Source organism: Nothobranchius furzeri, chromosome 13, assembly GCF_043380555.1.
Source record: "Nothobranchius furzeri strain GRZ-AD chromosome 13, NfurGRZ-RIMD1, whole genome shotgun sequence".
Lineage (NCBI taxonomy): Eukaryota > Metazoa > Chordata > Actinopteri > Cyprinodontiformes > Nothobranchiidae > Nothobranchius > Nothobranchius furzeri.
This window is the reverse complement of record NC_091753.1, coordinates 44,711,892-44,738,204: the sequence shown is the minus strand read 5'-3', so window position 1 is coordinate 44,738,204 and position 26,313 is coordinate 44,711,892. Positions and strand designations below refer to the sequence as shown.

General features: G+C 40.9%; 1 protein-coding gene across 10 annotated transcripts in view; it reads right to left on the bottom strand.

Moving 5' to 3' along the window:
- tenm4 (teneurin transmembrane protein 4) overlaps nucleotides 1–26,313 on the bottom strand; it is a 224,535-nt gene that overhangs the window by 132,395 nt on the left and 65,827 nt on the right. For 9 of the 10 annotated variants that reach the window (XM_054742618.2, XM_054742619.2, XM_054742620.2 and 6 more), the window contains exon 4: nucleotides 7,073–7,294. The exons of the other annotated variant lie outside the window; for it this stretch is intronic. In XM_054742618.2, the coding sequence (XP_054598593.2) occupies nucleotides 7,073–7,294 (222 nt within the window). The remainder of the gene's footprint in view (nucleotides 1–7,072; nucleotides 7,295–26,313) is intronic. 10 annotated transcript variants of the gene reach the window in all.

The window sequence follows — 26,313 nt, the reverse complement described above, 5'->3', positions numbered from 1 at the left end:
AAATATGCACGTTAACGGATATCTGCAGGAGAAACTCTCTTTAGTAAAAAAATCTTCATTGTTGCCTCATTTAGTCACATATTGAGGCTGAATTTGACATTTAATGGAGGGTCTAGGGAGATATTCTATTTCTGGTCAAGGGCAGTGAATAACATCCCCCACCCTGATGGCCACACTTGGTGATATGAAGCGATATGACATGCCTTATAACACTCCATAAGCCCACCGAGGTGCCAGCCATTTGATACAGTATTAATCAAAAGCCATCCAGCGACCAGATAAATCACCAGATCTCACTTACTGCCACATCCCCCGTGGCTAATCACAAAAGTGAAATTTCCAGCTGAGTAACGTTTGTCTATAAAAATACAAATGGAATTAGTCATGAATGCAGTGAAGCTGCACTGTGTTCCGGCTCAAAAGCTGCTTCTGCCTCTCGCTGCTGGCTCTGCTGTTTCTTACACCATTAAAAAAAAGAAAAGAATAAAAACGTCTGAAAGTATAAGACATAAGGGAATAGTAGCTGTCTTCCCTACAACCATTTGAGAGGTAACAGGTACGGGGAACAACACACAGCTCAGCTCTACGCTGCTTCTTTCTGCGGGGTGAGGGGAAACGAGGCAAATGAGTCTGTAGAATGCAAATATAACTCCAGTCTCTTGGTTAGAAAGGATGAGCTGTTTTTAGAAAAATACAACTCCCTACTTAACCATTGTGAAGAGTCTGCCACAGTTTTTAACCTAAATCCATTAAGACCTGTGCCGGCATATGCTTCTCTCTTTCTGCTAAGGTCTAATAGATTTTCTGTCATTCACTGAGGTGCCTTAGCAGGAACAAGACAAGTGGTTATGTATGCTCTGTTCTGCATGTCACTCTGCTGCATATCCATCAAGGGGTTGAAGATTCTGTTAGAAGGCACAGATGGTCGGCAATTATCATACAATGAAAGTAATGCATCTAAATTTGTGTCAATGCAAAGCAGATCTGTAGGTAATCTAAATGTGTTAGCCCAGGTCTCTGAAAAGTCACCAAACTGTTCATCCTGCTGAGTCCAGATGATAGGTGAGTTGCATTAAAGCTGGGGTGAGTAGTTAAAAATTTTAAAGTAACTTCAAAAAGCTCAAACGCGACTAATCTCTCATCATTTATATTTCCCATCAATCTCTCCTTTTAGTCTCTGCAGCAAAACAAATCATTAATATTTATTTGGCATTTGTTTCCACAAGAATGTACCTTAGTCCCCAGCATGCACTACGGGGTCAGCTTAGCACACCAACCTAGCTTAAATGCTAACTCGACCTGATTTACATTTTCAGTCAAACCTTCAAGTGGAAAAGGAGAGAGGGGAACAAAAAGGGATTTATCTTTTGTGTGTTGGAGCTAAGTGATTAGCGTAGCGTTCAACTTTCAGCTAGGCCGACATCAAACTATTGTTTTAACCTGTTGTAGCGTTAGCCCTGATCGAGTGCTAGATTCTTACTAGTTTTAGATGTAACCCTGTTTGAACACTGCAGAGTTGATTCAAATTAGTGATAAGCAGCTCCTGCAGAACCCGATGAAGTCCGAGGAGATAATTTGGCATTTAGAAAAAGGCATGTCTGAGCAGGAACACATCAAACACATTGTCTGTTGGCGCTTTAAGGCTAGTAGGCGGTATGAGGTGTAGCTTTCTGCTCCCTCCAAAGAGGAGGGGGTGCAGGAAAGGGAAATATAGGGAACTTAATGGTGCTCACACATATGGGTCAGTATGGTTGGGTTCATGACCGGAATTTGGTTTCACACCTGGGCCAGATATGCAATTTCCAATCCGAGGTGACTTCTTTTTCAGACCTCTTCCTCTGCGGTGTGACTGGGACTGAGGTTACACACTGATTGGCTGGCTGAAATTCAAGCCTACTGCCTCTTATTGGTGAGTGGAATCAGCCAGTGGTGGCTTCCCGCATGCGCGATTTATTTTCACGCTGGATGCTGTTGAGTAAGCATCTTCGCCTGTAGCATGGCGCTCCCGCACAGCTGCTTAATGGGAGGAGATAGCGGCGAGTGTGTTTGTGTGAGAGCGGAGTTTGAGGACACGCACGGCAGTGAGAGAACAGGGAGCAAATTAATAAGATAATGTGATCCAGAGTCTCCAAAAGCAACAAAGTTAACGCTCAGTTTGAAGATGTAAATTTGTTGAGATGAGCAAGTCCTAAAGTAACTTTTGTCGGCTGTGGAAAATAAGCAGCTTCTTGGCATCAAAATTTCTTTTGAAAATTCACGAACATCATACGTTAAATCCATTGTGCATATCAAATAGGATCAGAAAATAACTTTTGTCCCCTCATAGACTTCCAATAATTTTTTTGGCAGTTGGGGACCCATGGTCTGGAAGTAGATGGGTCTGTCTTATGGCAGTTTCACATCTGGGCCTGCACAGACCGGACTGGGTAACTTTTAAAGGCTGAACTGGTCCAACACACCCACTCTCAACTCAGTGGCCGACTCTAATTCATGCCTACTGTTACAGGGAGCCTCCGCCTCACCATGCAAGCCACAGACGGAAGCTAGGACAGCTCTGTTGATCGTTTTTCACTGCTGAGGAACACACACACACTCATGGCTACCTTTGTTTATGGGAGACACCACAAACTTTTCTGCACATCTTTTGCCTCACCCTGAGATTTGCCCGTTCCTAAGAAGTGTTTGTGAATGAACACTACCGGTGCGAGACCCAGACCAATGCCACCCAGCCCGGTCTTTTAGGCTCCCTATAGCCGTTCAAATGTCAAAGTCTTCTCTATTGATGACGCCATGCTACGAACCCAAACTTTATGAAAATTATTTATTTTGGTATTTCGACTCGAAACTAAAATCTCACGTATTCAGATGAACCAAAGCCTTAGCATGCAAGTGCCATGTGCTGCTCATGAAATCATTATTCAGCCTCAGTTTCATTCCTCGCGGCGTCTGTAACTAAATCACTTTCTAGTCTGACCTCTTTTAACCACGTTTCCCCATCTTCGCAGACGCAGGGGGGTGATTAGCCAGTTCAAATGAAGACTTATTTGAAATCCACACAGTCACGTCTCCGAGCTTACTCCTTCTGCCCGGCACAAGCATTCCTGCTTGGTCAGCTGCAAGGTGGTGGTGAGGTGGCCCTTTCACCAGGGTGTCCGACCGCACTGAAAGCCAATCCCGGCCGACCCCATGCTGCTTTGCATTAAGAGATGCTAATGCAGGAAGGCTGCAGTGTCTGAAATCTTGCAGCTCAGCATGGCAGCGGGTTCTAACTGGCAGCCTCCCCAGGAAGAAGACCCTCAGAGAAAGCCGAAGGCCACGGAGAAACACATGCTTGACAATAGGACTGCAGGCTTCAGCGAGCAGCCTCATCAGCCTTAGCTTAGACTTCTTCGAAATGAAAACAGGACTCCCCTCACCCCGCAGAAAAAAATAAATAAAAGAAAAAACGCTGCTGCCTTGGAGGCTACTAATGTGGATAATGATATGCTGCTGAGACATTTCACTTGTTCAAAATCCAGCAGAACATTTTAAGTCCCGTATGTGGGCTCTAAGACGACCTTGGGCGAATATAATCTGGAGTGATAAAAACCACCTGTTTTCCGTGCAAAACATCTACTATAAACCATTTATTTGCTGCATGCACATTTTCTGTTCTTGTTTACTGAAAATAAAGTCACATTTTCCTGCACAGCATAGGTAACGTGGCTTTATTTAATTTATTTTTTTATAGCTGACCTGCATATCAAAGAGCCCTTTAAAACCACTCTTTAATTTTCTTTTTTGCCTGTGTAATTCCAGCCAACGACATGCATGCATAACTAACATTCTGGAACACGATTCTGTATGGGCACAGACTTTAAATTTCTGCATTAAGCAACATTTTTCATCTCAAATCAAACTTTTAAGAATTTGAATGTTTACCTAAAACTTTTGACAACACCTCTGCAAGACAGATCTTACACCTTCCTCTAATTTTGTCACCTCAGACGAGTTTTATCACTTGTGAATATCTGATTCATATAACCGCATGTCACAGTTTCACACTGAACAACTTTCAATCAAGTCATTCCATCCTGGTGAAACTCATCCAGACTGATAGACTTATTTAGCTGCATTTATTATGTGACACAAAGGAAAGAACATTTTGCTGCTCAGTGGAGTGAAAAGGGGTATTTTCTTTATCTAAAATGAAAGATAACCAGAATTGAATAAACAAAGTCACGGAGCTTGCTAAATATTGGGATGAGGTGTGGAAAAATTATGCAGTTATCAAACTCATGATATGGAATAGTTGAACAAAGCTTGGAGGCTCTTTTTGTATAAATTCTTTATCAAATTGTAATTAGATCATCATAAATTTACACACATTTCACTTTAATCCATGCTAAAACAGCATCATTACATATGAAACACCTGCAAAAAGGTGAGAACAGCAAGTTTAAACATTTTTGGAATAATTGATAAAAATTGTGTTTAACTTGACTTTGATATATAGAATTAGTTGGAACTAATAATCAAAAAAACATTATTTTTCACAGATTAGTAGCCCATATTAAAAAGATGCTTTATTATTTTCTAATTTTTAATCATTTAAAATCAACAATTTCTCATTAAATCCATGTTTCTTTTCATTTAAACTTCTTCTACTGCAGATAGTCATGTTGCTGATATACGAATGCAGAAAGGTTCTGCTTCTGTTTCAGGATAAATGTTTTACTTTGCCACCTATTCGAGGCTTCCTAAAGCCCAGAATTAGCTACCCAGGCTGCAGAAATTCCTTCTCTTATCCCTCGCTGACAGCCCCAAGCTAAACTAAACGATCTACCAATGCAAATGGCCATCATTGTTGTGAGAAAGAAATGCGGTGTGGAAAAGGCCGTTCCCTCCACCCGTTTCCCCTTCAGGCCGCTGTGCCACTGCTGGGTGACCGCCGAGCAGCTACTGAGGAATTAGCAGGATTTGCAGCAGGATTAATATCTCCTTCTCCGGGTGTTCCGAGACAGCAACCGGGACACTTTGGATGTTTGGTATAATTCAACCTTTTGGCTAGTTGACGTGTAAGCTCCATCAATTACCTAAATCATGTATGCTGGTTTTACTCCACCGGAAAGTAAAAGCAGTCAAACGTCATGTTGAAACACAGAACTATGTTCATAAAGCAAATTTGATGGGATTAATTAGCCCAAAAGCAGGGGTGGTTCTAGGGGCAGTCAGGGTGGGCCGATGCCACCCTGAGAACAAGCTTGGCCCCCTCGTGTCCCCCCTGCTGAAAGCAGAGTCTAACCAATAAGTAGATTTTTTTTTGTGATAATTTTGTTTAAATGAGGTGCTGAGACAATATAAATAGGGCTGGGCAATAAATCGAAAATGTATCGTTATCAAAATTTCTGACTCTTATCGAGAATTTTTCAATGTCGATAAATGTGATTAATAAAAAAAAATGAAAAGATGTGTGTAGGTTGGCAACGTTCAAGTCCCTTTAAGAAGCTGTACCACATTGAGTCACGTAAAAATGTGACTCAACTTAATACATGTGACAGCCCCATTCAGTTGACAACTTGTTTTCTGCGCATACCTGTAGTTATCGTCCATTTAGCATTATCAAGGTGAAATCCTCAATCGTGATATTGATTTTAGGCCATATCGCCCAGCCCTACTAGGATCTCAATGTATTTTTCACAAAATTGTTACATTTTGAAACTCATTGAAAGGCTGTTGTATCTAAAGCACCTGTACCTGAATCTTTGTCAAGTAATTATTTGGTAAAATTTGAAATACTTATTGTTGTCATGCTTTCTCACTAAAGTGTCTCTAAAAGAGCAGACGGCACCCCCTCTGATGCATAAATACACAAGATCCTTAAAAGGCAGACATGGCACTTTGGGCATTTAGCACCCTGTGGTGTCCACTTCAGTAAAACCAAAAGCAAAACATTTTATGTTTGTTTTAATCTAACAGCGGAAATGTCTCCCAAGCCTTCGTTGGTGTCTACAGGAGCAGTTCATCACTAAATCAGCTGTGTTAATCATCTAAAACATGCTGGAACCAGTCCAACAGACCAGACCAGCAACTCTGAAGTTGCAAGTGGAATACTTTGGCCCCGGGGGGGGGGGGGGGAGTAGGGAAAGGATGGCCTTTCAATCACCCAGCAAAGGGTCATTTTAGCACATACTGGTTCAAGAAAATGATTTAAAAATATGAAAAAGTTAAAATATGATTCCAGTCACAATATAGTAGCAAATGCATGAAACAACTACATTTACAACACACGTTTACACCTTTGAACAGCCAAGCTGCGCTTCCTGGCAGCACAACTTATGCCAGGGTGTATCACACAACATTACACACTTTTACTTAGTAAACACAGGATATTACAGTCGCTAATTATTTTTGTCAACTGCCAACACCATGTTTACACTTTGAGCACAAATGTCATTCTGTCAGTATGAATAAGTGTTAAGTCAACAGCAGGAGGGACTGCTTCACGCAAAAGATAAAAAATGAGGCCCTAATTAATGAGAAACCACATCAGGAGTCTTCAGAACTTATCAAAGTCAAGTGTCATATCTGGATTAAAAAAACAACCCCCAGCATTCTTCATGACGCTGTTTCTAATCTAGTTTCTGAGGAGTTGGGCCCCTCTGGGATAAGTGATGATGCAGCAGGCTCGGCGCCGAACCTGGTAGGAAGTAAACTCGTCTCCATTTCCACCTTATCCTTGCTGTGTGAGCTGCGGAGGCTGTTTGTTTCGGAAAACTCTACAGAGGGAAGCTAGTTGGTTCTGAAAAATTGAAACTGAAAAAGAAATATCAGTGACAATTCTCTCTGGCTGAACCGAAACTGTTCTCTGAACTCTCCCGACCCCGCTTCAGAGTTATGTGAATTTCCCGAGGCTATGCATCGATTGAAAAGTTTCAAATCTCTCTCATGCTGCTTAGGAGAATAATTTAAAAAAAGGAGGGGGACATTATCTTGCCCGTAGCCATCTGCATGACCTGTAACACAACACATCCAGGAGCAGGAGGAGGTCCAACCTCCACAAAAGCAACAGCAGTTTGAAAAACCAACTCACCATCAGCAGCTGCAGAGGCAGGAGCGCACAGGTTCCCTGAGCCCGTTTTAACTAAGAATGAATTGGGGCCAAACTCATCCTCAGAGTCAGAGTCCTGGGCTGGCTGAGCCGCACAGTTACCTAGCAACCTTCCCTGGTTCTCATTGGCTGCAATGGAAGGGGGAGGGTATGGGAGCTGCTCAACAGGGGAGGAGGAGGAGGATGAACAATGCAGCGGAGGACCTGTGGACCACAAACAGAGACAACACATGGGGGAAATGAAACACCCAAACACAAGCAACATCACAAGGAAACAAAACACACACACACACACACATGCAAGACTCAACTCTGACACTTCAAAAACAAACAGGGACACATCTGCCTTTGTCTCCACCACCTCACCCCGGCTGGGAAGAACAATACAAACAACCCAAATGACTTTGAGAATGAACAGAGACGACGTACGCCTGGCGCTGCTTTAGAAAAGTAAAAACAACACAACACCTTCCTGGGATGTTCGTCGCAGGCAAAAACAGAGCCGATGTGTCAAAGTCAAATGAGAGAAAAAAAAGAAGGTAAGAGATGAACAAGCACGTAAAGAGAAGTTAAACACTTGTAATGAAAATCCAACTTGAAACTTAGGAAAAAAATGTTTACTCGTCTTTTTTCGAGTCATGAAAACTACAGGTGGTGGGTATAAACTCACTGTGCAGCATGTACAACAACAATACTCTCGTTCATACCCCCTCCGGTGGAAATGCATCAAACCCCTGCCATTCAAGTAACGACTCCAGCAGGAACCGACCTTTCGTGTCTCTTCTGTACTTCTTCTCCTTCTCAGTTAAAAACCCAACACTGACCATGCAATTTAAAAGCAGATTATTAGTAATTTACAATCATCATCAGTTGCTCCTTTACGCCAACATACAGCCCTAATTTTCACCCTTTCAGGGCTTACTGGCTTCAGTCTCCTGCTGGTGGTGAACGTTAAATCTCCTATTAATGCGTGATTAACTTGTGATGCAGCTCTGCAGCACGCTGGAAATGATTCTACTTAAGTAACACCACCGCAGCGCACAAAACCATTAGTTTGGCGCTCTCCTACATCTTCCCGTCAGTCCTTCGCTCTTGATGGTGAAATTCCTGCTGACCTGACTGTCATTCATCAGAAGTGATGAATTTCCTCTCCTCCTGTAACGATCCCTGAAGAGTATTAAAACACGACTCACTGACTCGCATCTAATTAGGCAGCAATTAGTGATATTACCATATCAGCCGGAGCCCTACACAAGCGGCAACTGTCCACTGCTGCACAGAGTCACAGTTTGTGCTTTGTGTAAACTTCACACCAGACACTTCAATTCTCTCTGTGTGGCTAATGTTCATGCATTAATGAATGCAGACACCCAGTGGCCCTGCTGAGGGTTAATGGCCGTCACACCACTGTTGTTGAACGTAAAGTAATGCATAACCAAGGGTGGAGCATCTCTTAAAGGGAACACTGGATAATTTTAGCTCGCTTTAACACCCCCTAGTGTCCGTTTTACATCACTGTCGTGAAACTGAACTGTTTTCCTCTCCTCCTCGCCGTGCACTCGTGTTTTCACCCCGACCCACCACGTAATAAAAGTATACGTTTTTAACGGCTTGTATCTGTATGGCGCATTCTGGTGTTCTAGAACCCCCTCACCCCCCCACCCCCGCAAAGTAATTTCACAACACATCCAGTCTTTCACTCGTACACACACACATTCGCACACTGATGGTGATGAGCCATAACGTAGCCACAGCTGCCCTGGGGCACAGTGACGAAAGCGAGGCTTCCGAACACTCGTGTCACTGGTCCCTCCAACCACAGACCATGGATGGGTTCCAATTCACCCCAGTGCATTTATTTCTACGGAGGAAGGTGTTTACTAACTAAAAATGCATTTTATTATGCTTTTTAAACAAAATCCCAACAGGTAGCCTAGAATAGTCAATAGTAATCCCACGTGATCTGTTTGCAAAGGGGTGCTAAAACTTGAGCTGTTTTCTGTTGCTTTAAGAGACCCAAAATAAGACAGAAATCATGAAAGACAAAGAAGAGCTGTTCCAGGAGGGAAATTATAACCTGTTCATCTTCTCAAAGAGAGAATTCATTAATGAGACAAAAAAGATTAAAGTCCACTAAAAATGGTCAAAGTCATAAACTAAATTAGGTCAAGGTAGTTATGTCCAGCAGCCATTAGTCTCACACACAAAGGTTTCACTGTCTCGGAGTTTAATTAATGCTGCCAGGGGCTGTTCACGCCCAAGCCACGTGCACCATAGAGCCACACACAATTCCTGTGCAGGCAAGGGGCTACAGCTACAGATAGGTGGAGAAGTTCCTCAAGCTGCCAGAGCTGATTTACTTTGCTTTCGCTCACTACAGCAGCAAAATAGGAACCTTTACTTAAAAGCTTGTGGGCCGTGCTGGGCGTTTTCTTTTTTTTGGGGGGGGGGGGGGGGGGGGGGGGGGAACTTACTTACCAGTTTGGCTTGAGAGCAAACACAGTTCTCCTCCCACTGTGTTTAGGGCTTAATCAGCTCATTAGACACTCGACTGAATCAACACGTAAATAAATACGTGACAGGCAAATAAGCATGTACTAATGATCTAGAAACATTTAGTGTTTGTTTTTCATCTGCAGACAATTTGGATATTTAATGATGTATTGTGATATCACAGGAGAGCACTATAATCTCAGTAATTGAACTTCTTTACATTTCTTCATCGTTTACGTTTTGATTGCTTTATTGCGCCTTTTACTTGCAAAGCTAAACGATTCTGGAAAGTAATCCAATTGCTATTCTCTTCAATATTGCAATTGCGATTTAATTGACGATTATTTTCTCTAGGGGCTTTTCTCACATTTTTCAACTAACGGAAGCAAAACAAAACTATATATATATATATATATATATATATACACACACACACACACACACACACACACAGTGCTGATTGGCTGACTCAGTTAGAATTCTTGCAGAATTAAACAGAGGACTAGTCTGGCAAGCCAGGCTAGGAAAGAAGTGTGTCCCGTTTATAAAAGTTTTTTGTGTTTAGAGTTTTTGACGTCTTGTCCACGCAGAGCTTCCGTAGTTCAGTTGCAGCCATAGCTGCTAGCCAAAACTCAGTGGAGTTAAAGTCTCTTATGGTTTTCTAGCTTTACTAAAACATCTGTATTTATTTGATTAATGGCAGTTTTCACTTTTTATTAGACTCCAAATGTAATCATTTGGCACATTCCTAATTCATAATTTGTAAGAATGTAATTGGCAATATTAACATTAGCATCCCTATGGGTTTTTCCATGTATATTAGCATTGTGCTAACCACTCGCTGCCTTTACGATTAGAAAATCTCCTTTTGTCACATCACAATTTAATTGCATTTGCAATTAACCATTCAGCCCTAACTAAATTACATTTTGTGAATCAAGTGTGGGCAGGGAATTGTACACAGACACACCTTTCCTTCTGCTCATATCAGAAAAAAAAAAAGCTTTGAAGCAGAAAATGAAAATATTTGTATAATTTAGGAAGTTTTAGTGCCACTTCTAAAGATTCCAAAATATAATAAATATGGTTTTTTTTTGCTTATTCAGTCCTGATCTGGGGAACAAACAGTTCAACATCCTGTTAAAAAAAATTGGAAAGATGTTAATCTGCTATAATTTATTTATTTATTTGAGCACTTTAACATAGCAAAAATAAAGCCTAACCATTCCAACATATTCTTGTATGGCTACTTTTGTTTTGAACCAATTTCTTAATTGTTCTCAACTGTTTTATGAATATATAAACTTCTAATCCAAATCTATAAAATTGCATGTTTCCTAAACAGATAAAAAACAAAATTAGAATACGTTCAGTCTAGATATCCAACTGAGGCAAATTACTATAATCACCAGGAAAAATAAACTTAGTGTAACATATCTGATTATTTTCAGAACATTTGTTACTAATTGTGTTTCCTTGACTTCTGCTCTCACTGATTATGTATATATTTTATTTTAGTTTTTCAGTCATGTTTGTTCATTAGTTCAGACCTGTGGTTGTCTTTACTTCATGTCTGTAGAGGGGTTTGTGCTTGGAGGGTGTGTGTGTGTGTGTGTGTGTGTGTGTGTGTGTGTGTGTGTGTGGTAATCATTGACTATATACAGTATACTGAGGTTGTAATGCTGCCTGTGTCTTTGATCTCTGATCTGCTGTTTAGTTCATTCTTGATTTGAAATAATGGAGGACCCTCTTGTTTCATCTCAAGGGGTTAATCCTCCTTATAAAGATATGTTAATGAATAAATAAATATCTAGTAAAGTGAATTTGATGAGCTGAAACTATCGTTGTGATTCCTTTCTACTAATTTAAACAATGCACATTTACAGCACACCAAATCAAACATAATGATTTACAGAAAGTCCTTTATTACAGCAGTTGATGCAAACGGCCCGTGGGAAAGCTCACATGTGGCTGCAGTTCGATTCAGACCAGTCAGATCAATTCTGGCTCTTTCGCTTCACTTCTAATATGCTGTTTGTTCTGTTTCTATCTGAAAGGTCAGAAAATACATTTGAAGTCATTTAAAATATTTCATTTTCATAGTCGCATTCAGTATAGTGCAAAAGTTTTAAACCACCTCTGATATCTTCATCGTTTGCTTTGAATCAACAAAACCTTGTTGTAATTTTATTTTAGGTGAAGCTGATCATTTTACCTTTCTGGATGTTTTATTAAGACTTGGCAGCTTTTTCACTCATTTTCTATCCAATTTTTGCACCAAACATATTCTACGATGTGCTTGAATGAAAAAATATGTACAGCAGATGAACAGAATCTGAAATTTAAATATTTTAAGAAGTAGAAAAAATATTGCAAAGGCCGAAAACAGGACATGAGAATATACCAGCTAATTATTTAGTGAATGCCAAGTAACAGCTAGTCAGCAATCACCTTGCTGGTGCTAAAATATCATTTTTCTCTCTGCCGGGTTGCTCTTTTCTGTTTTTAAAGAAAATAAGGACCAAATGATCCAATTCAAGGGTAGTCTGATATGTTTCATGACAGCTTTGGCTCATTCCTTGAGTTTATGAGGTTTTGTTAATGCCTGAATGACTCCGATCAAAGGTTAGTAACATTCTTAAAGTCTAAAGATTATTTTAAATGAGTACATTTATATGTCTAGTTTTCAGAAAATGAAAAATGAAACATTTTTAAATGTTAGTACAAAATTTTAATCCATCAATTCTATTTAATTCAATTTGTTTATGTCATTTAGCAATAATAACCAAAATATGCTGCAGAACAAAGGACAATGCACAAGACATCAATAAAAATGTGGTTGAAATAATTAAAAGTTCTGTTTAAAAGGGAAATATGGATATTTGTAACATGTAATAAAAATATATATTATTGTACATGTTGCATTTAAATGTGGTTTTCATCCTGGCTGTGGAACACTGGACCAGCTCTCTACCCTTAGGGGGATCCTTTGAGGGTGCGTGGGAATTTGCCCAACCAGTCTACATGTGTTTTGTGGTTTTGGAGAAGGCGTTTGACCGCGTCCCTCAGGGGGCCCTGTGGGGGGTATTCCGGGAGTATGGGGTACCAGGCCCTCTGATATGGGCTGTTAGGTCCCTGTATGACCGGTGTCAGAGCTTGGTCTGTAATGCCGGCAGTAAGTCGGGCTCGTTCCCAGTGAGAGTTGGACTCCGCCAAGGCTGCCCTTTGTCACCGATTCTGTTCATAACCTTTATGGACAGGATTTCTAGGTGCAGCCAAGGTGTGGAGGGCATCCGTTTTGATAACCTGAGGATCAGGTCTCTGCTTTTTGCAGATGAAGTGTCCTGTTGGCTTCATCAGAAGTTGATCTTCAGCTTTTGCTGGAGCGGTTCGCAGCCGAGTGTGAAGCAGCTGGGATGAGAATCAGCTCCTCTAAATCTGAGACCATGGCCTTGATTCGGAAAAGGGCAGAATGCCTTCTCCGGGTCAGGGATGAGGTCCTGCCCCAAGTGGAGTTTAAGTATTTCGGGGTCTTGTTCACGAGTGAGGGAAAAATGGAGCGTGAGATCGATAGATGGGTTGGTGCTGCATCTGCAGTGATGCGGGCGTTGTACCGGTCTGTCGTGGTGAAAAGAGAGCTGAGTCAGAAGGCAAAGCTCTCAATTTACAGGTCGATCTACATTCCTACCCTCACCTATGGTCATGAGCTTTGGGTACTGACCAAAAGAATGAGATTGTGGATTCAAGAGGCCGAAATGAGTTTTCTCCCCAGAATGGCTGGGCTCTCCCTTAGAGATAGGGTGAGAAGCTTGGCCATCTGGGAGGGGCTCAAAGTAGATTCGCTGCTCCTCCACATCGAGAGGAGCCAGTTGAGGTGGCTCGGGCATCTGGTCAGGATGTCCCTGGTGAGGTTTTCCGGGCACGTCCAACTGGGAGGAGACCTAAAGGGAGACCCAGGACACGGTGGAGGGACTATGTCTCTCACCTGGACAGGAAACGCCTTGGGATTCCCCCAGAGGAGCGGCCCGAGTGGCTGAGGAGAGGGAAGTCTGGGCCTCTCGCCTTAGGCTACTGTCCCCACGACCCGACTCTGGATAAGCGGATGAAATTGGATGGATGGATGAGTGGCATTTAAATGTGAAATCTGTATCTATTTGTATCACCTTTGACGAAAAAGGGTTGCCTTACATTTGTTTTATTATTTATTTTCTTGAGCGTTAAAGCCAAGAACAAATCAGAAATGTAAAAGCAGCTTTACAGATGGTTTTATATTTTGCCTTTGGGTGTTTTTATAGGCAATGTAATGAATGGAGACAGTTTTGCTGTTTGCAGTGTACACAGTTCTAATAACTGCAGCCGGTGAGACGCAGAATTACCCAACACACTCTGATCCTCATCATGATTATCAAGTTTGTGCACGCACAAAAAACTGGATTAGTCATTATAATATGAATGAACATGTACATTTTATCTATGAAATTAGCTTCATTTGAGGTAAGGCAAATAGGAAGCATAATTTAGAGGAAGGATGCGATCAAGAGGAAAGAAAATCAAATAAGACGAGTCAACATCGTTCACCCAGACGGATCTAATTTTTATTCTCACATTCTTTTTGCTTCTCCCCAGACCTAACCAATCTGTCTGATTTCATCACTAGCTGATATAAAGTTTGAAGCAGCACACATGAGATAAAAGTTGTCACTCTTCACACCAGCGATGTGATAAATACGATCTGTGATGATCTGAGCTAAAAGGGCTGCACAACCACGACATGGAGAAAGGTGAAGCAGTGGTGTGACTCCACCATGACACGATGAATTAAGTTTAGTCGACCAATATCTCCTCAGGCAGCATCTAAGCAAAATGCTGCACTTGTGAGGGGAAGTAAAAGCATCCTTGACCTGCTTTGTTGCATCAAGCAACGACAAACAAAACTTACAGGAGGTGTGACTCAGCTGCAGCCAACCTACAGCGTCAGCACAAGTTTATTGCCCAAATAGTGTTAAATTTCTGTTTCACACACTGAGTAGAACAGAGTTTAAGGTTAAAGCTGGGGTCTGTAGCATCATACAGCTCCTCTTCCCCTTTTGGAGGGACATGAAAACGCCTTACACCACACACACTAAAAGCCTTGTAGCGCTAATGCACAAGTAATGTTTGGTAACTTCTGCTCAGATGCACATGCATCTAACTGCTAAACTATCTCCTCAGTCTTCATCGGGTTCTGCAGGAGCTGCCAAATATTAGTTTAAGTCAAATCTGCGGCGTTCATGCAGGGAAACATCTAAAACAGGCAGGAATCTGATGCTAGCACACTCCTGCTGATGCTAAAACAAGATAAAACTATTAAGGTTAAATGCTATGCTAGTCGTTTAGCTCTAGTACACAAAAGATAAATCACTTTATTTCCCTCCCTACTCTTACAGTTACCTTCAAGTTTACAAGTTGACAGCAATTTAATGCAGATCGAATTTGCATCCAAGCTAGGTTGGTGTGCTAGTCTGACTGAGTGCAGAGCTCAGGCTCAAAGAAGTTTTGATAAAAGGACGAACAACGAAGTCCTTCAGGGACACTTCTGAGTTAAAAAATGCTCATGAAATACGTATGTGGAGTAACCAGGTAGGTAGGTTTTAACTGTTGCAAATCTGCAATGGCTGCCTCCAGAGAGTTAAAAGCAAGTATATTCCAGGCCTAACAGCTCCCTCTTGAAAAGCGCTACTCTATAGGTCAATGCTCAAGGCTCAAGGAGGCTCTTCTGGGAACTAAACTTATGAAAGATTACTTACTTTTTATCATAGAAGAGGGTCAGATACTCACATGTGAGCATTTTCTAAGTTACTTAAAACGTTTTAAACTATGTACCCCAGCTTTAATGTCATCAAAATGCTCGATTCTAATCTAATCTTGATCCCGTAGTGTTTTTCTACTATTTCTACTATTTCATGATCATAGTCTAAAAAAAGGTTGAAAGGAATTGCAGTGTGTTAACAAACTGACTTGGACAGTTGCGTGGTAACATCTAAACAGTGATGTGTGAAAGGTTGGCAGTTTGTCATTGCTGGATCGGTTAAATGTTGTGTAATTTGCTCCCAGCATCAATTTTGTTATCCGGTGTGGGCGGAGAGGGATGCACTCTGGGATGTGATGACATGCTTTTGTCATATTTTCAGCTGTTGAGTCTGATGAATCCTCAGCTCGATGCTATCGTCAAAGTCAAGGGCCAGGCTGTAAATATCTGGCCCCGTCCTGTTTTCCTTTGAGTGTTCTTACTGTGCTGAATCGCGGGACTCTTAGTGAAACAAATATCTCTATTGCTCCCGTGCACATCTCTCTAACCTCCTATGAAATTGCATTAACTGTTTAGGAAAGTATTCAGACATTAAAGAGTATAATAATGCTTCAGAAGAATTATTACAATTATAAAACTAAAGTCGAATAAAAAATGAATGAGAATTGCTACAGTTTTAATTTCTTTATTGAGAAAATGATTTAAAACTGTGTTTCTACTATTAAAGTAACTTTAAGCTAGAGCTTTAACAATGACCTCAGTGATTGTTGGGTTAGAAACTGGACCAGTTTCATATTTAACAATTTAACACCACTCTGCAGCCCTCTGCTGACTCAAAAACGCACATGATGGTTTTGAGGAGCGGGTAGGTGTCCTAGGTGGTGCTCGTTACCTTCTTTACAGCTGTTAGCTGTAATGTTCACCAATCATCAAGAAAACGCTCAAGAAGAAAAAAAAGAAGTTTACTTTTTTTTTGTTTGTTGGCATCACTGTGGAGCCTGGAAGTAAAAGTAAGACAGCGATGTCTTTGGAGGCCAAGCAAACAGCTAAAACTGGAGTAAACAACACAAACTACTCTAGTTTGAGGAAGTTAAAGGAGGCTACAAAATCAAGGATTGATGGTGACCTGGCTTTGTTGTTACTGGACCAGTCCACTGGACCCACTCACCACTGCTGTGACAGATTAATGCCAGGGCTAGATTTGTCATCCTAGTCCACCCCTGCTAATGCTAGTGTTGTTGTTAGCGCTAGCTACAGCAGAATGCAGCAGGGTTGTTTACAACAGTAGTAATACCACTTTCAACCAGTAGAGCGGAGGAGCAGGAAACTGCTCTGTTACCTTAATATTTTAGTTACTAGTGATGTATATTTTTCTAAATCAAACATAGTGAAACTTTAAATTAGCTTTAATGCAAAAGCAAAACTAATTTGTTGTTTGATTTTGCCAACTACCAGCTAGCCTTATAATTAATTTTTATATTTTTTCAATTGCTTTGGCAACATTTATTCTTACAAATAAAAAGGACACTTTTGTTAAAATATTTAATTAAGTCCAGGCCTCAATACACTTTTTTAAAACTGACATTAGAATAAGAATTTTTCCTTGTGACATGCAGTGTTTGAGCTCCAAAAGGTTAAATAAATCAGTGAACTTTATCTGCTTTAGCTTTCAACTGCACGTAAGAGAAAAGGAACAGTGCTGGTGGTTGTGTTTGTGTCACTGACTGTTTCAGAAATTCAGCACCTGTGATTAAAATGAAGATCTGCATCAGTGTGCCTGCAAAGGGGAGATTTCAGCAATGTTGTAAATCATACGTAACCTGCAGCTGTTGGAATATAATTCTAACATTTAGTCTTCATGCTTTCATCTCCAACAGTTGAGGTTGAACTCGGGATAATTTCTAAAATCACAGATAAAAAAATCACACGTGAAATATAAAATACCCACTTTAACACTTAGAGGTTGACCCCTCCCACCCAAAACCCTCCTTCCTTCAGACAGAAGGTTTATCAGCCTCAAAGCCTGGACAACAAGGCTGAACAGCTTCCTTGAGGCGATGATGTTTATGAATTCTAATGACCTGAAAAGCAATCGGTCACTTTGCGTTTCACATTTATGCTGAACATGATAATAGACTTCTAGCCCTATTTCGTGTATTAGCCCCCAGAAAGACGTATCCAGGGAAACACTCTGGTCTGGTAAAGTCCTGCAGATCTATATCACACTGAAACACAACAGTCATTAACTCAACCATCTTGGCCCGCGACTAGGGAAGGCTGTTGTTGATTAGCATCCAGGAGACAGCAGAGCACATCTCGGCAAGTAGTTGCTAATCTTTAGCATTAGCAACTTCATGACAATGGAAGGACACCTTCAGGTATGTTTTATTGAGGAGATAAAACATCAATGTTTTCATTTTCCATTGTACCTGAGAAAGGAGAGTGAATCGAGGTAGCAGAAGTGTTTGTTTATTTATTTATTTAGCTGTTAGCAGGATTTGGGATTTTACTCATCAATATTGATGCTATTCGGATATCTTGCCTCTGATTGGCTGTTTTCTGTTCCCAACTTCTCCAATTCCTTAAACAGGAACACCAGTTTCCACAGAAAACTACTCACGAGGCATTAGTTCATACTAACGAGTGTATAACTCCTTAAAGATGTCTGTCAGGATCTGGGGTGAGTCTGCACATTCTGTTAATCAGCCTCAAGTCGTTGCAGGTGGGCGGCTACGGAGAGCGGCCAGCTGCTGTGCTTTTTTCCCCATCACCTGCCAACCTTTATAAGGAGCTGGAGATCACTTCACCTCGCCGGAAGATGACTCACTTTGGGTAGCTGTGCCATTATAGAATCATCTAAAGCTTTAGTCCTTGTTTTTTGTGCTTACTATCAGTCGTAGATTTTTGAATGTACTCCGCCTTGTCCCACCAGGAACTCTCACCTCTGACCACTTCTGCAATAACCTGGATTTCACCTCTGAACCTGATCTCCCTCCACACCTGGACCGACCCACTCTCCCACCGCTCACCTCCCTTGGATTTCGGATCACCACAGACGTTGCTCACCCCAGTCCTGTCTACCCTCCCAAGCTATTGGATTCCAGCTCCACAGTAAGAACCACAGAAACTGAGTCCTCCTAGTTCTGTCCCACTCTGTCCAAAACCCTGACCAGTGTTTGTCTCAGCAGAACCAGCCCCGGAGCTGTGCTCAGCATCACCGCAACGTCTGGCGGTGCACCTTTAGTTTCCTTAACAGATTATCAAACAACAAATAAAACTTTTATTTTCTTCTTACCTACGCCTCCTAGTGTGATTCTGCATGTCTTGGGTCAGGAAACTCCCCACAGCCATGACAATGTCCTCCGTACTTAATGCATTACTTCCGATTATTTATTAAACAAATATTTACTTATGTTTATTTATTTAGGTTAGCCCGAGCATTACAATTCCTCTTCCTCATGTTTCGAGCATGCTGTTGAACAAATCTGAAATCATATCTCGGCACATTTTAAGTAACACAAATACTCATAACTGGGAAATTACACAACCACTACATAAATATCATAGAATTCAGTATGTATTCAGTAATTATGATATTACACAACTATCCGCCTTTGTTTCTCTATTCCTTCACTTTGCACATCTTATTTTATTATTTCTCCTATACTAAAGAGACACAAGGCTCATGTGTAAAGCAAACAAGTAATAACATCATAGAAAAATTACCTTAAGATTATCTGAAGTTATATCAGATTTTAGAATTGCATTTTGAAATGCGGTTATAGATGGTTTTTAATTATTTGCAATGATAAATCAAGTACTATAATTCACCAAATGCACATATCCAGCAAATACTTGCTAGTATTAATAGGGTAAAAGTGTAATCCTGCACATTGAGCAGTGCCCCACCTAGCATTTAGCTACATAATGCAAAATACAGACCCGTAAAATCACAAGAGGTTGAGGAAATTGAGTTTTTATGAGCCAGCATTGAGAAACTGATAAATATTTCTCTCTCTGTGCTGTTTACCTGCTAGAAATCTAAATCATAACAGAGGTTGCATAATGTTTGATAGAAAACAAATAGCAAACAGTCATATATTCTTGTTTTTCTTTTCATAAGACACGGGACAGGCTGTTACTGAGAAAATGGAAATTATATTTGCATGTAATGAAAATATTACCACAGAAAGCATGAAGAAAGTCTGACCCAGAATGATTCTTTCAGCACTTTAAGTGTCTCCATCTATGCACTTACATAATTGCTGAATGCCAAATTAGAAATGCACAGCTATGATCAGGCCAGAAAGCAAGCAAAAATAATAATGCTCTATTTTTGTAGAAGGATGCTAGGAAATGATTTAAATTTAAAGTTGTTGCAGATAAACCAAAGATGCCCTTCGCTCCTCTTTATTAGAGATGCCCTGTCTCAGTCACGATCGATTCAACAGCATAGGAGGAAGAGGAGTAAAATATCCAACCCAAAAATAAATAAATAAATAAACCTCAGCAGCACCCTCTATAATAGAAACAGCCAGTGGCATTCTAAGGTATCACCCAGGAAGATGAAAAGCATCCCTAAGCGCCTCACATCGGAGGTGGTGTTTCTTCTCTGAGGGACTGTTTTAACAGACTCCCTCCTCATCCTCCTCCCAGCCTCATCCAGCTCACTCGGCATTGAGTGCGCCCAAAAAAACCCAGCCAGGAGATTCCATCTGTTTCAACTTTTCTGCTACGAAAACAAGGAATGAATCCAACTGGAAATGTAAATCCAGTCCTAGGTGACCTTAATAGAAATTTCCTCTTGGAAGAGGTGCTTGACTTTACCTCACGTAAAGGCTCGATCTGGCACCGTCGCCGTTTTTACAGTTAAGGATTATCCAGAACCCAAAAAGAAGTCAGTGCTGGTCCAATTCAAATGGATGACTGAGTCAACACTACAGCTGCCGCGGAACAATAATAAGCATCTGTGACAGCAAATAAAAAGAGCAGCAGGGTCATGCTTTCTTCTCCAGTTAGCTGAAATATGCACAGCTTGAAGGCTTTAAGCTAAACCACATGCTTTATTAATGCAGTGATTGCTGTTTCTGACTTCCTCTTTTATGCAAGCTAATTAGTGGTGTGAGGGAAAAAAATCCGTCTAAAATTAGCTCTGAGCTATATTCCACTTCTGAAACGTTCAGTCCATATGATATCCAAAACAATTACACATAAGGAATGCATCGCATTACCTGTGGAACACCCCCTAAAGGCCCCTGGTGCAATCAAAAGTTTGGTTTTTAATCAATGTTTTCTTTGATTGTTGCCAGAATGTTCCTAAGAATGTGTGAAAACAAACAAAAGAATGATTTTAAGACGTGGCTTTAAAAACAGAAAACTTCTAAGCAACAGAAATGATCTCGTGTTTTAAGAGTTGTTACATGAAATGATTTTCAGAATGTAATTTGTGAGGGCGATGCAGCTAAAGTGTAGAGTGCATGCTCGGAGCAGCCGTTCTGTTATCGCTCAGCAGTTTGGAGGCTCATATTCTAAATAATATGATTATTTTGTTTTGTCCATTTTGAAAGCGCAAGAGGGTTGAGGTTAGGATTCTCTAGATAATTGGGTCAGGAATCAGCATACTTATCTTGCTGTGTGAACCGGGCCTCAGCAACAGGAAGATATGACGTAGGAGAAAAGAAACTGAGGGATATAGATGCTGGGACAGGTGTGAGATCAAATAGGCTGATCATTCAGAGGTGTGAGAGGCTGACTGGTGAACAATGACCAGGTGATGCAATGAAAACCCAAAACCTCCCAGCTGGAGGATTGGAAAATGTGTTTTGGTTTTAAACAAATATGTAAACGCTGAGTCACAGATCCATGATTTCTCTTTCTCTATGAAGACGGGCCCATAACGTTCTGCTCTTTACGGCACTAGTGATTGAATAGCTATGAAGTAAGCTCCTTTATGAACCCTGTTTAAGCATCCCTGAGGCTGTCTTTGTTCCAAGATGAAAAGTAAAGCTACCAATCTCCCCACATCTCACTGTTAACAACATCCTGCAGGCATGTGACTGCTGCTTTTAGGAATCTCCACATCTGCACAAGTGTTTGCAAGTAGCATTGTAACAGGATCTCTTCCCTCACCGAACAGAACGTGTGGCGTAAAAAAACAGCGAACGGGTGTGGATGCGTTCACAAGCCTCAGCCGAGGATTCCATAGACTTCAAAGTATAATCTGCTTTAAATGGCCGCTTCTGTGCCTCTATCATAGCTCGATCATCAGCTGAGCCGACTTAAACCGTGGCTGAAAAAACAATACTAATAGAGGATAATTATCAGCTTTTACTCCGTCTGCACTGGCTGCTCCATTCCCTCACACATCACACACAGAGGCTGGTGAATGAACACAATGGCATGAATAAATAATGACCCCACAATCCTCTTAAGATCCCCAAATGGTGAGGGGGGGTGGGGTGGGGACAAAAGTTTACTTTTGGTGTTTGAGAGTAAGCGGAGCTTGAAATTATGAGCAACTCATTAGGGTTGCATGTGGCTTGCCCGAGGCCTTGCTGAACAAAGATGACACCCTGTCTTTCCTCAGTGCATTCTGGGGGCCTGGCCTAATAACATTTCAGAGCACACCCTTAAGAAAAAGCTACAACCACAATAAAGAGCTTATGCGTTGCCTGAGAACCCCCAAACTTCTGCAGATGTACAACTTTCTTGTGGAATAAAAATGTTAAGCCTAATCCCACACATCTTTTATGTAATTTCTTCTTGTCTCAATGTCAGCATAAACAGCTATACGTCTACGCTCAGAATAAAAGCAACCACCTGAATGAAAACCATTATTCCTCCTCTTATCGTGCTCTCCGGATAGTTTACAAAAAAATCCCAGTTTTTTTTTCCTGACACTTTGAGTCGAGGTTGGAAGAATTGATTTGTGTGTGCCTGCAGCTCCCACTGAGTGCAAGACAGTTCAAAAGGCTGTCTAAAGTACATGCTGTCAGGAGGCCTGTGTTTCTAAGCAAAGTTTATAGCAGAGTAAATCTGAAGATACTGAAAGTCTGACGTGGGGCCGATGAGCTTTGTTTAAAAAAAAGAGTGATTTAGAATTCAAACCACATTTCATAATTCTACTCTCTCTGTTAAAAAAGCCAAAACGAAATTCTAATAAACACCGAAAAGTTAAATAAATACATAAAAGGCACACATAAAAAAAGACCTTTGGGAAGGATGATCATGGTGGCTTTGGTGAGAATAAATAAAATTAATTTTTATCCCTACTGAGATGATGAATAGTAATGAGGTTGGCCAGAGTAGACAGAGTTCTGGTGACATCAAATGGGCTTCCACATAAAAACTGGTTTTCTTTTAATACTCGGCCAAAACATTAATGAATCAAATGTCTTTGCAAGAACTGAATAATGCTTTAGTCACAAACACGAATATTCTACAACTTGATCCCTTTTCATTTCTAATTGGTACGTGTGACATATTGTATTACGGGTTAAGATCGGAGAAGACGCAATTAGTTACCTGGTTCAGCCAACCTCAGCTCATCAAAACCGGGATAATTTTGATAAGAAGTTCTTTGATTTCTGTGGGATTTTTATAAAGGTGTTTTAATCTGCCAAAACACATTCAAAGAAAAAGTCTGTTGGATTTACATAGTTGAATCTTGTACATTGATTGCATGAAATTAGATGACGTTTTGGTTTTATAAATTCATTATATAATGCCAACATGATATATAAATGTTATTAGAACATTATCATTTCATGTTGAAAGAACATGAAATGATCAGGCTTTAATAACATATATTTATTTTAATTATTATAAAATAACTAACTCATAATACTTTATTTTCTTCCTCTTGAGGATCTGACTCATCCCTCAGGAGCAGTGGGCTGCCATCTGAACAGCACTTGAGGGCCAACCTTTGGGCTTCAGTGTCTCGCCCAAGGATACTTTGACACGTGGCGTTTTGGGACCTGGGATCAAACCGTTCTCCCCATTCAGTCCCGGCCGCCTCAATAAATAAACATGGATGAAGCCACTGAGTTGTCTTTGTTTGTTTGTTTGTTTGTTTTAAATGTCAGGATATGGTTCTGAAAGTCCCTTCTTCTCAAATCAGGACTTTTTTAAAACATTAAATGACTAATTGCAGCTAAATGTAATTGGGAAAACAAGTATAAAACAAAGCATCAATGTGAGTTCAAAAGAGCAAAAACCTGGAAAATAATATGTTTCTTTAATTATTATTATTACTATTATTATTATTATTATGGTCCTTTTTCATTTAGATGAACAGTGTTGCACTTTCAACTTAATTTGGGACAGCTCAGGAGGCAGAGCGGGTTGTCCAGTAATTGGAAGGTTGCAGGTTCGATCCCGACTCTGACCGGTGAAAGCTGCTGTTGTGTCCTTGGACAAGACACTTAAGCACCCTTGCCTGCTGGTAGTGTACGGAGGAACCGGTGGCGCCTGCGTTCGGCAGGTCTCGCCTTTGTAAGTGCGCCTGCAGGGCACCTGTGGCTACATCGTAGCTCATCCCCACCAGCATATGAATGTGTGTGTGAATAGGTGAATGAAGCGCCTTGGGGGGTTGTAGAACCCTTACGAAGGCGCTATATAAATGCAGACCATTTAGAACTTAATTTGCAACCAGCCACTAGAGGGCACTTTGGTTTCAACACCATTGCTGCGTTACTGTGATATGTTGATGATATAATTCGTAACAGTATACTTGTTTGCTATAACATAAACACATTTTTGAATATTTCACTTCAGTCCATTTAAAGCTGCTTTAGCAAATCTTTAAAACAAGCTAGGTTTTGAACGCAAGAACGGTCCCTGAACACTCACCCTTCCTTTCAGGTATCTTCCCTGGATCTGCGTCCAACGGGATCGGAAACCGAGATTGCCAGGGGAAAGGAGTGAGTGCTAAACACCAGTCACAACATGTCTTGTTGTTTGTGACTTCAAATGGTGTTTTTCTTTTTGGGACTCTGGTAGGTTGTTCTAAAGTCGAAGCGGTAGCAGCTGGCTGTTTCTCCTTCACACCAGTGGTGTTCTGTTGCTGAAAATGTGATTTTTAAACCTGTGATGTCATCATCGGTTCGGCGAGACTGACAACTGGATGGTCCAATCATTGCTTTCGGCAGAGGGTTTTAGACAAATGCGATTTCCACAATGTATGCATATCTAAACGATGTTAGAAGGTTATTAAGAGGCATTAAAAATGTTTTGAGCTAAAATGTTTAAACCTGGGTTGAAATTTTTCTTCTTTATGAAAAGGTGTTTCACACAGGGATGTAACTGGTTCAGCGAGATGATCATGAATGAGGACAGTCTTAGTACCAGCTAAAAATGGGCTTTTTGTCTTTAAAATGTGATTATGCTATAAAGTGGAAACATATCTTCATAAATAATTTTTTCCCCTTTTTGAAAACCACCAGCATTAAAGACAAAAAACAACATTTATAAAGATTGTTCTTTGTTTGGTAAAATGCAAGAAATGAGGAATCTTGTAGCTTTTTAGCCATTTACTATAGCAACTTTATTTTTATTAATATGTTCATGGTCCACATTGTTTCACAAAAAAAGCTGAACATTTTCATCCTTATGTTTTAGACGTCCACTTGTCACTATTCGCGTAGGTTCAGCAGTCTTTCCCTGTTGTTTACTTCAACACTTCATCTTTCCCCCTCCTTTGAGTAATAGCAACAATGCAATCTGTTACAAGCAGTGTGGGAAGTCAATGTAATTACAGTAAAGAACCACAACAATTTATCAAATAAAAATCAACTCTGCTTGGCATCCAGTATGTCATGCCTGCATCACTGGTCGGCTCAATGACGCAGTCAAACTTGCTGATTTTATCAGGACAAGGTCATACTTTTTATTTTAATTAATTTGAAATAAAATTAAGAGCAAATAACTTGTTTTTATCATCAAGCTTGTTTCAGCTATGCTTGTTTTTCTGGTTTATCAGGCAGCAAATTAATAGAAGTCATTTTATTTAGTAAATTCATTAAAAACAATGTTAAATTTTGCATTTTAAAATACCTCGACATTGAGTGGAATGCTCTTGGAGCACACACTTAATGAGGAAACCTAACACTGTCCCAGAGCTGATTCTCCAGCAGCACAAAACAAGTAAAAGATGCTGCCACAGATTTAAACAGTTGTAAAACCCAACCAGCTCAAGCTGTCTGAAAGTGCATTTACTGCATGCCAACGTTGGCATTTCTGACACAGAGCTCGACGCAGTTGGAAGACGGGCGGAATGCGGCTCTTGTATGACCTCCTGCAACAAGCTGGCGATCCAAACTGATAACACTAGTTATTTTCCTGACAGCGGTACTCTTGGCGAACCTCTAAAAGCAGAGAAGGGAAAAAAATGCAAACCTATCCAAAGCGTTTTATTCTCAAAAACTCCAGCGAACCAACCCGGACACACACAGCCAACATGATGCATGCAGCAAAAAACGATGCAGGACGCACCCGTGTGTCATATTCCTGAGCCGAGGTGAGCACTCTCTCCTCACTAACTATCTCTGAGGCAATCTTCCACAGGTGAGGAGCGGATGGTGCCGCAGGTGTGCCAAATCTCCAATCTGGAGGTCAGGTATAAAAGGAGGATGGAGAGACACCACACTACGCCGGATGATTGCACCTGTTAGGTAGCCCCAGCCTCTCGACTTCGTTTGCTTGTTAAATCTTTGATATTGGATTATTGGCTCTGAACCTTGGACTGTTTTTCTGGATTATGCCTTTTGGATTTTCCCCTGAACTCTGTTTGTTTGCTCTGCTCAGGATACTCAACTCTTCACACTTCTCTCGCCGCTTGAACCTTGGATTTCCAGAACCACGTCCCATCCTCTTCTACGCCTGCCCGTTTATCTCCGCTGCCTCACCCGCCTCAGCCCGCTGAATTCCACCTGCGCTCACC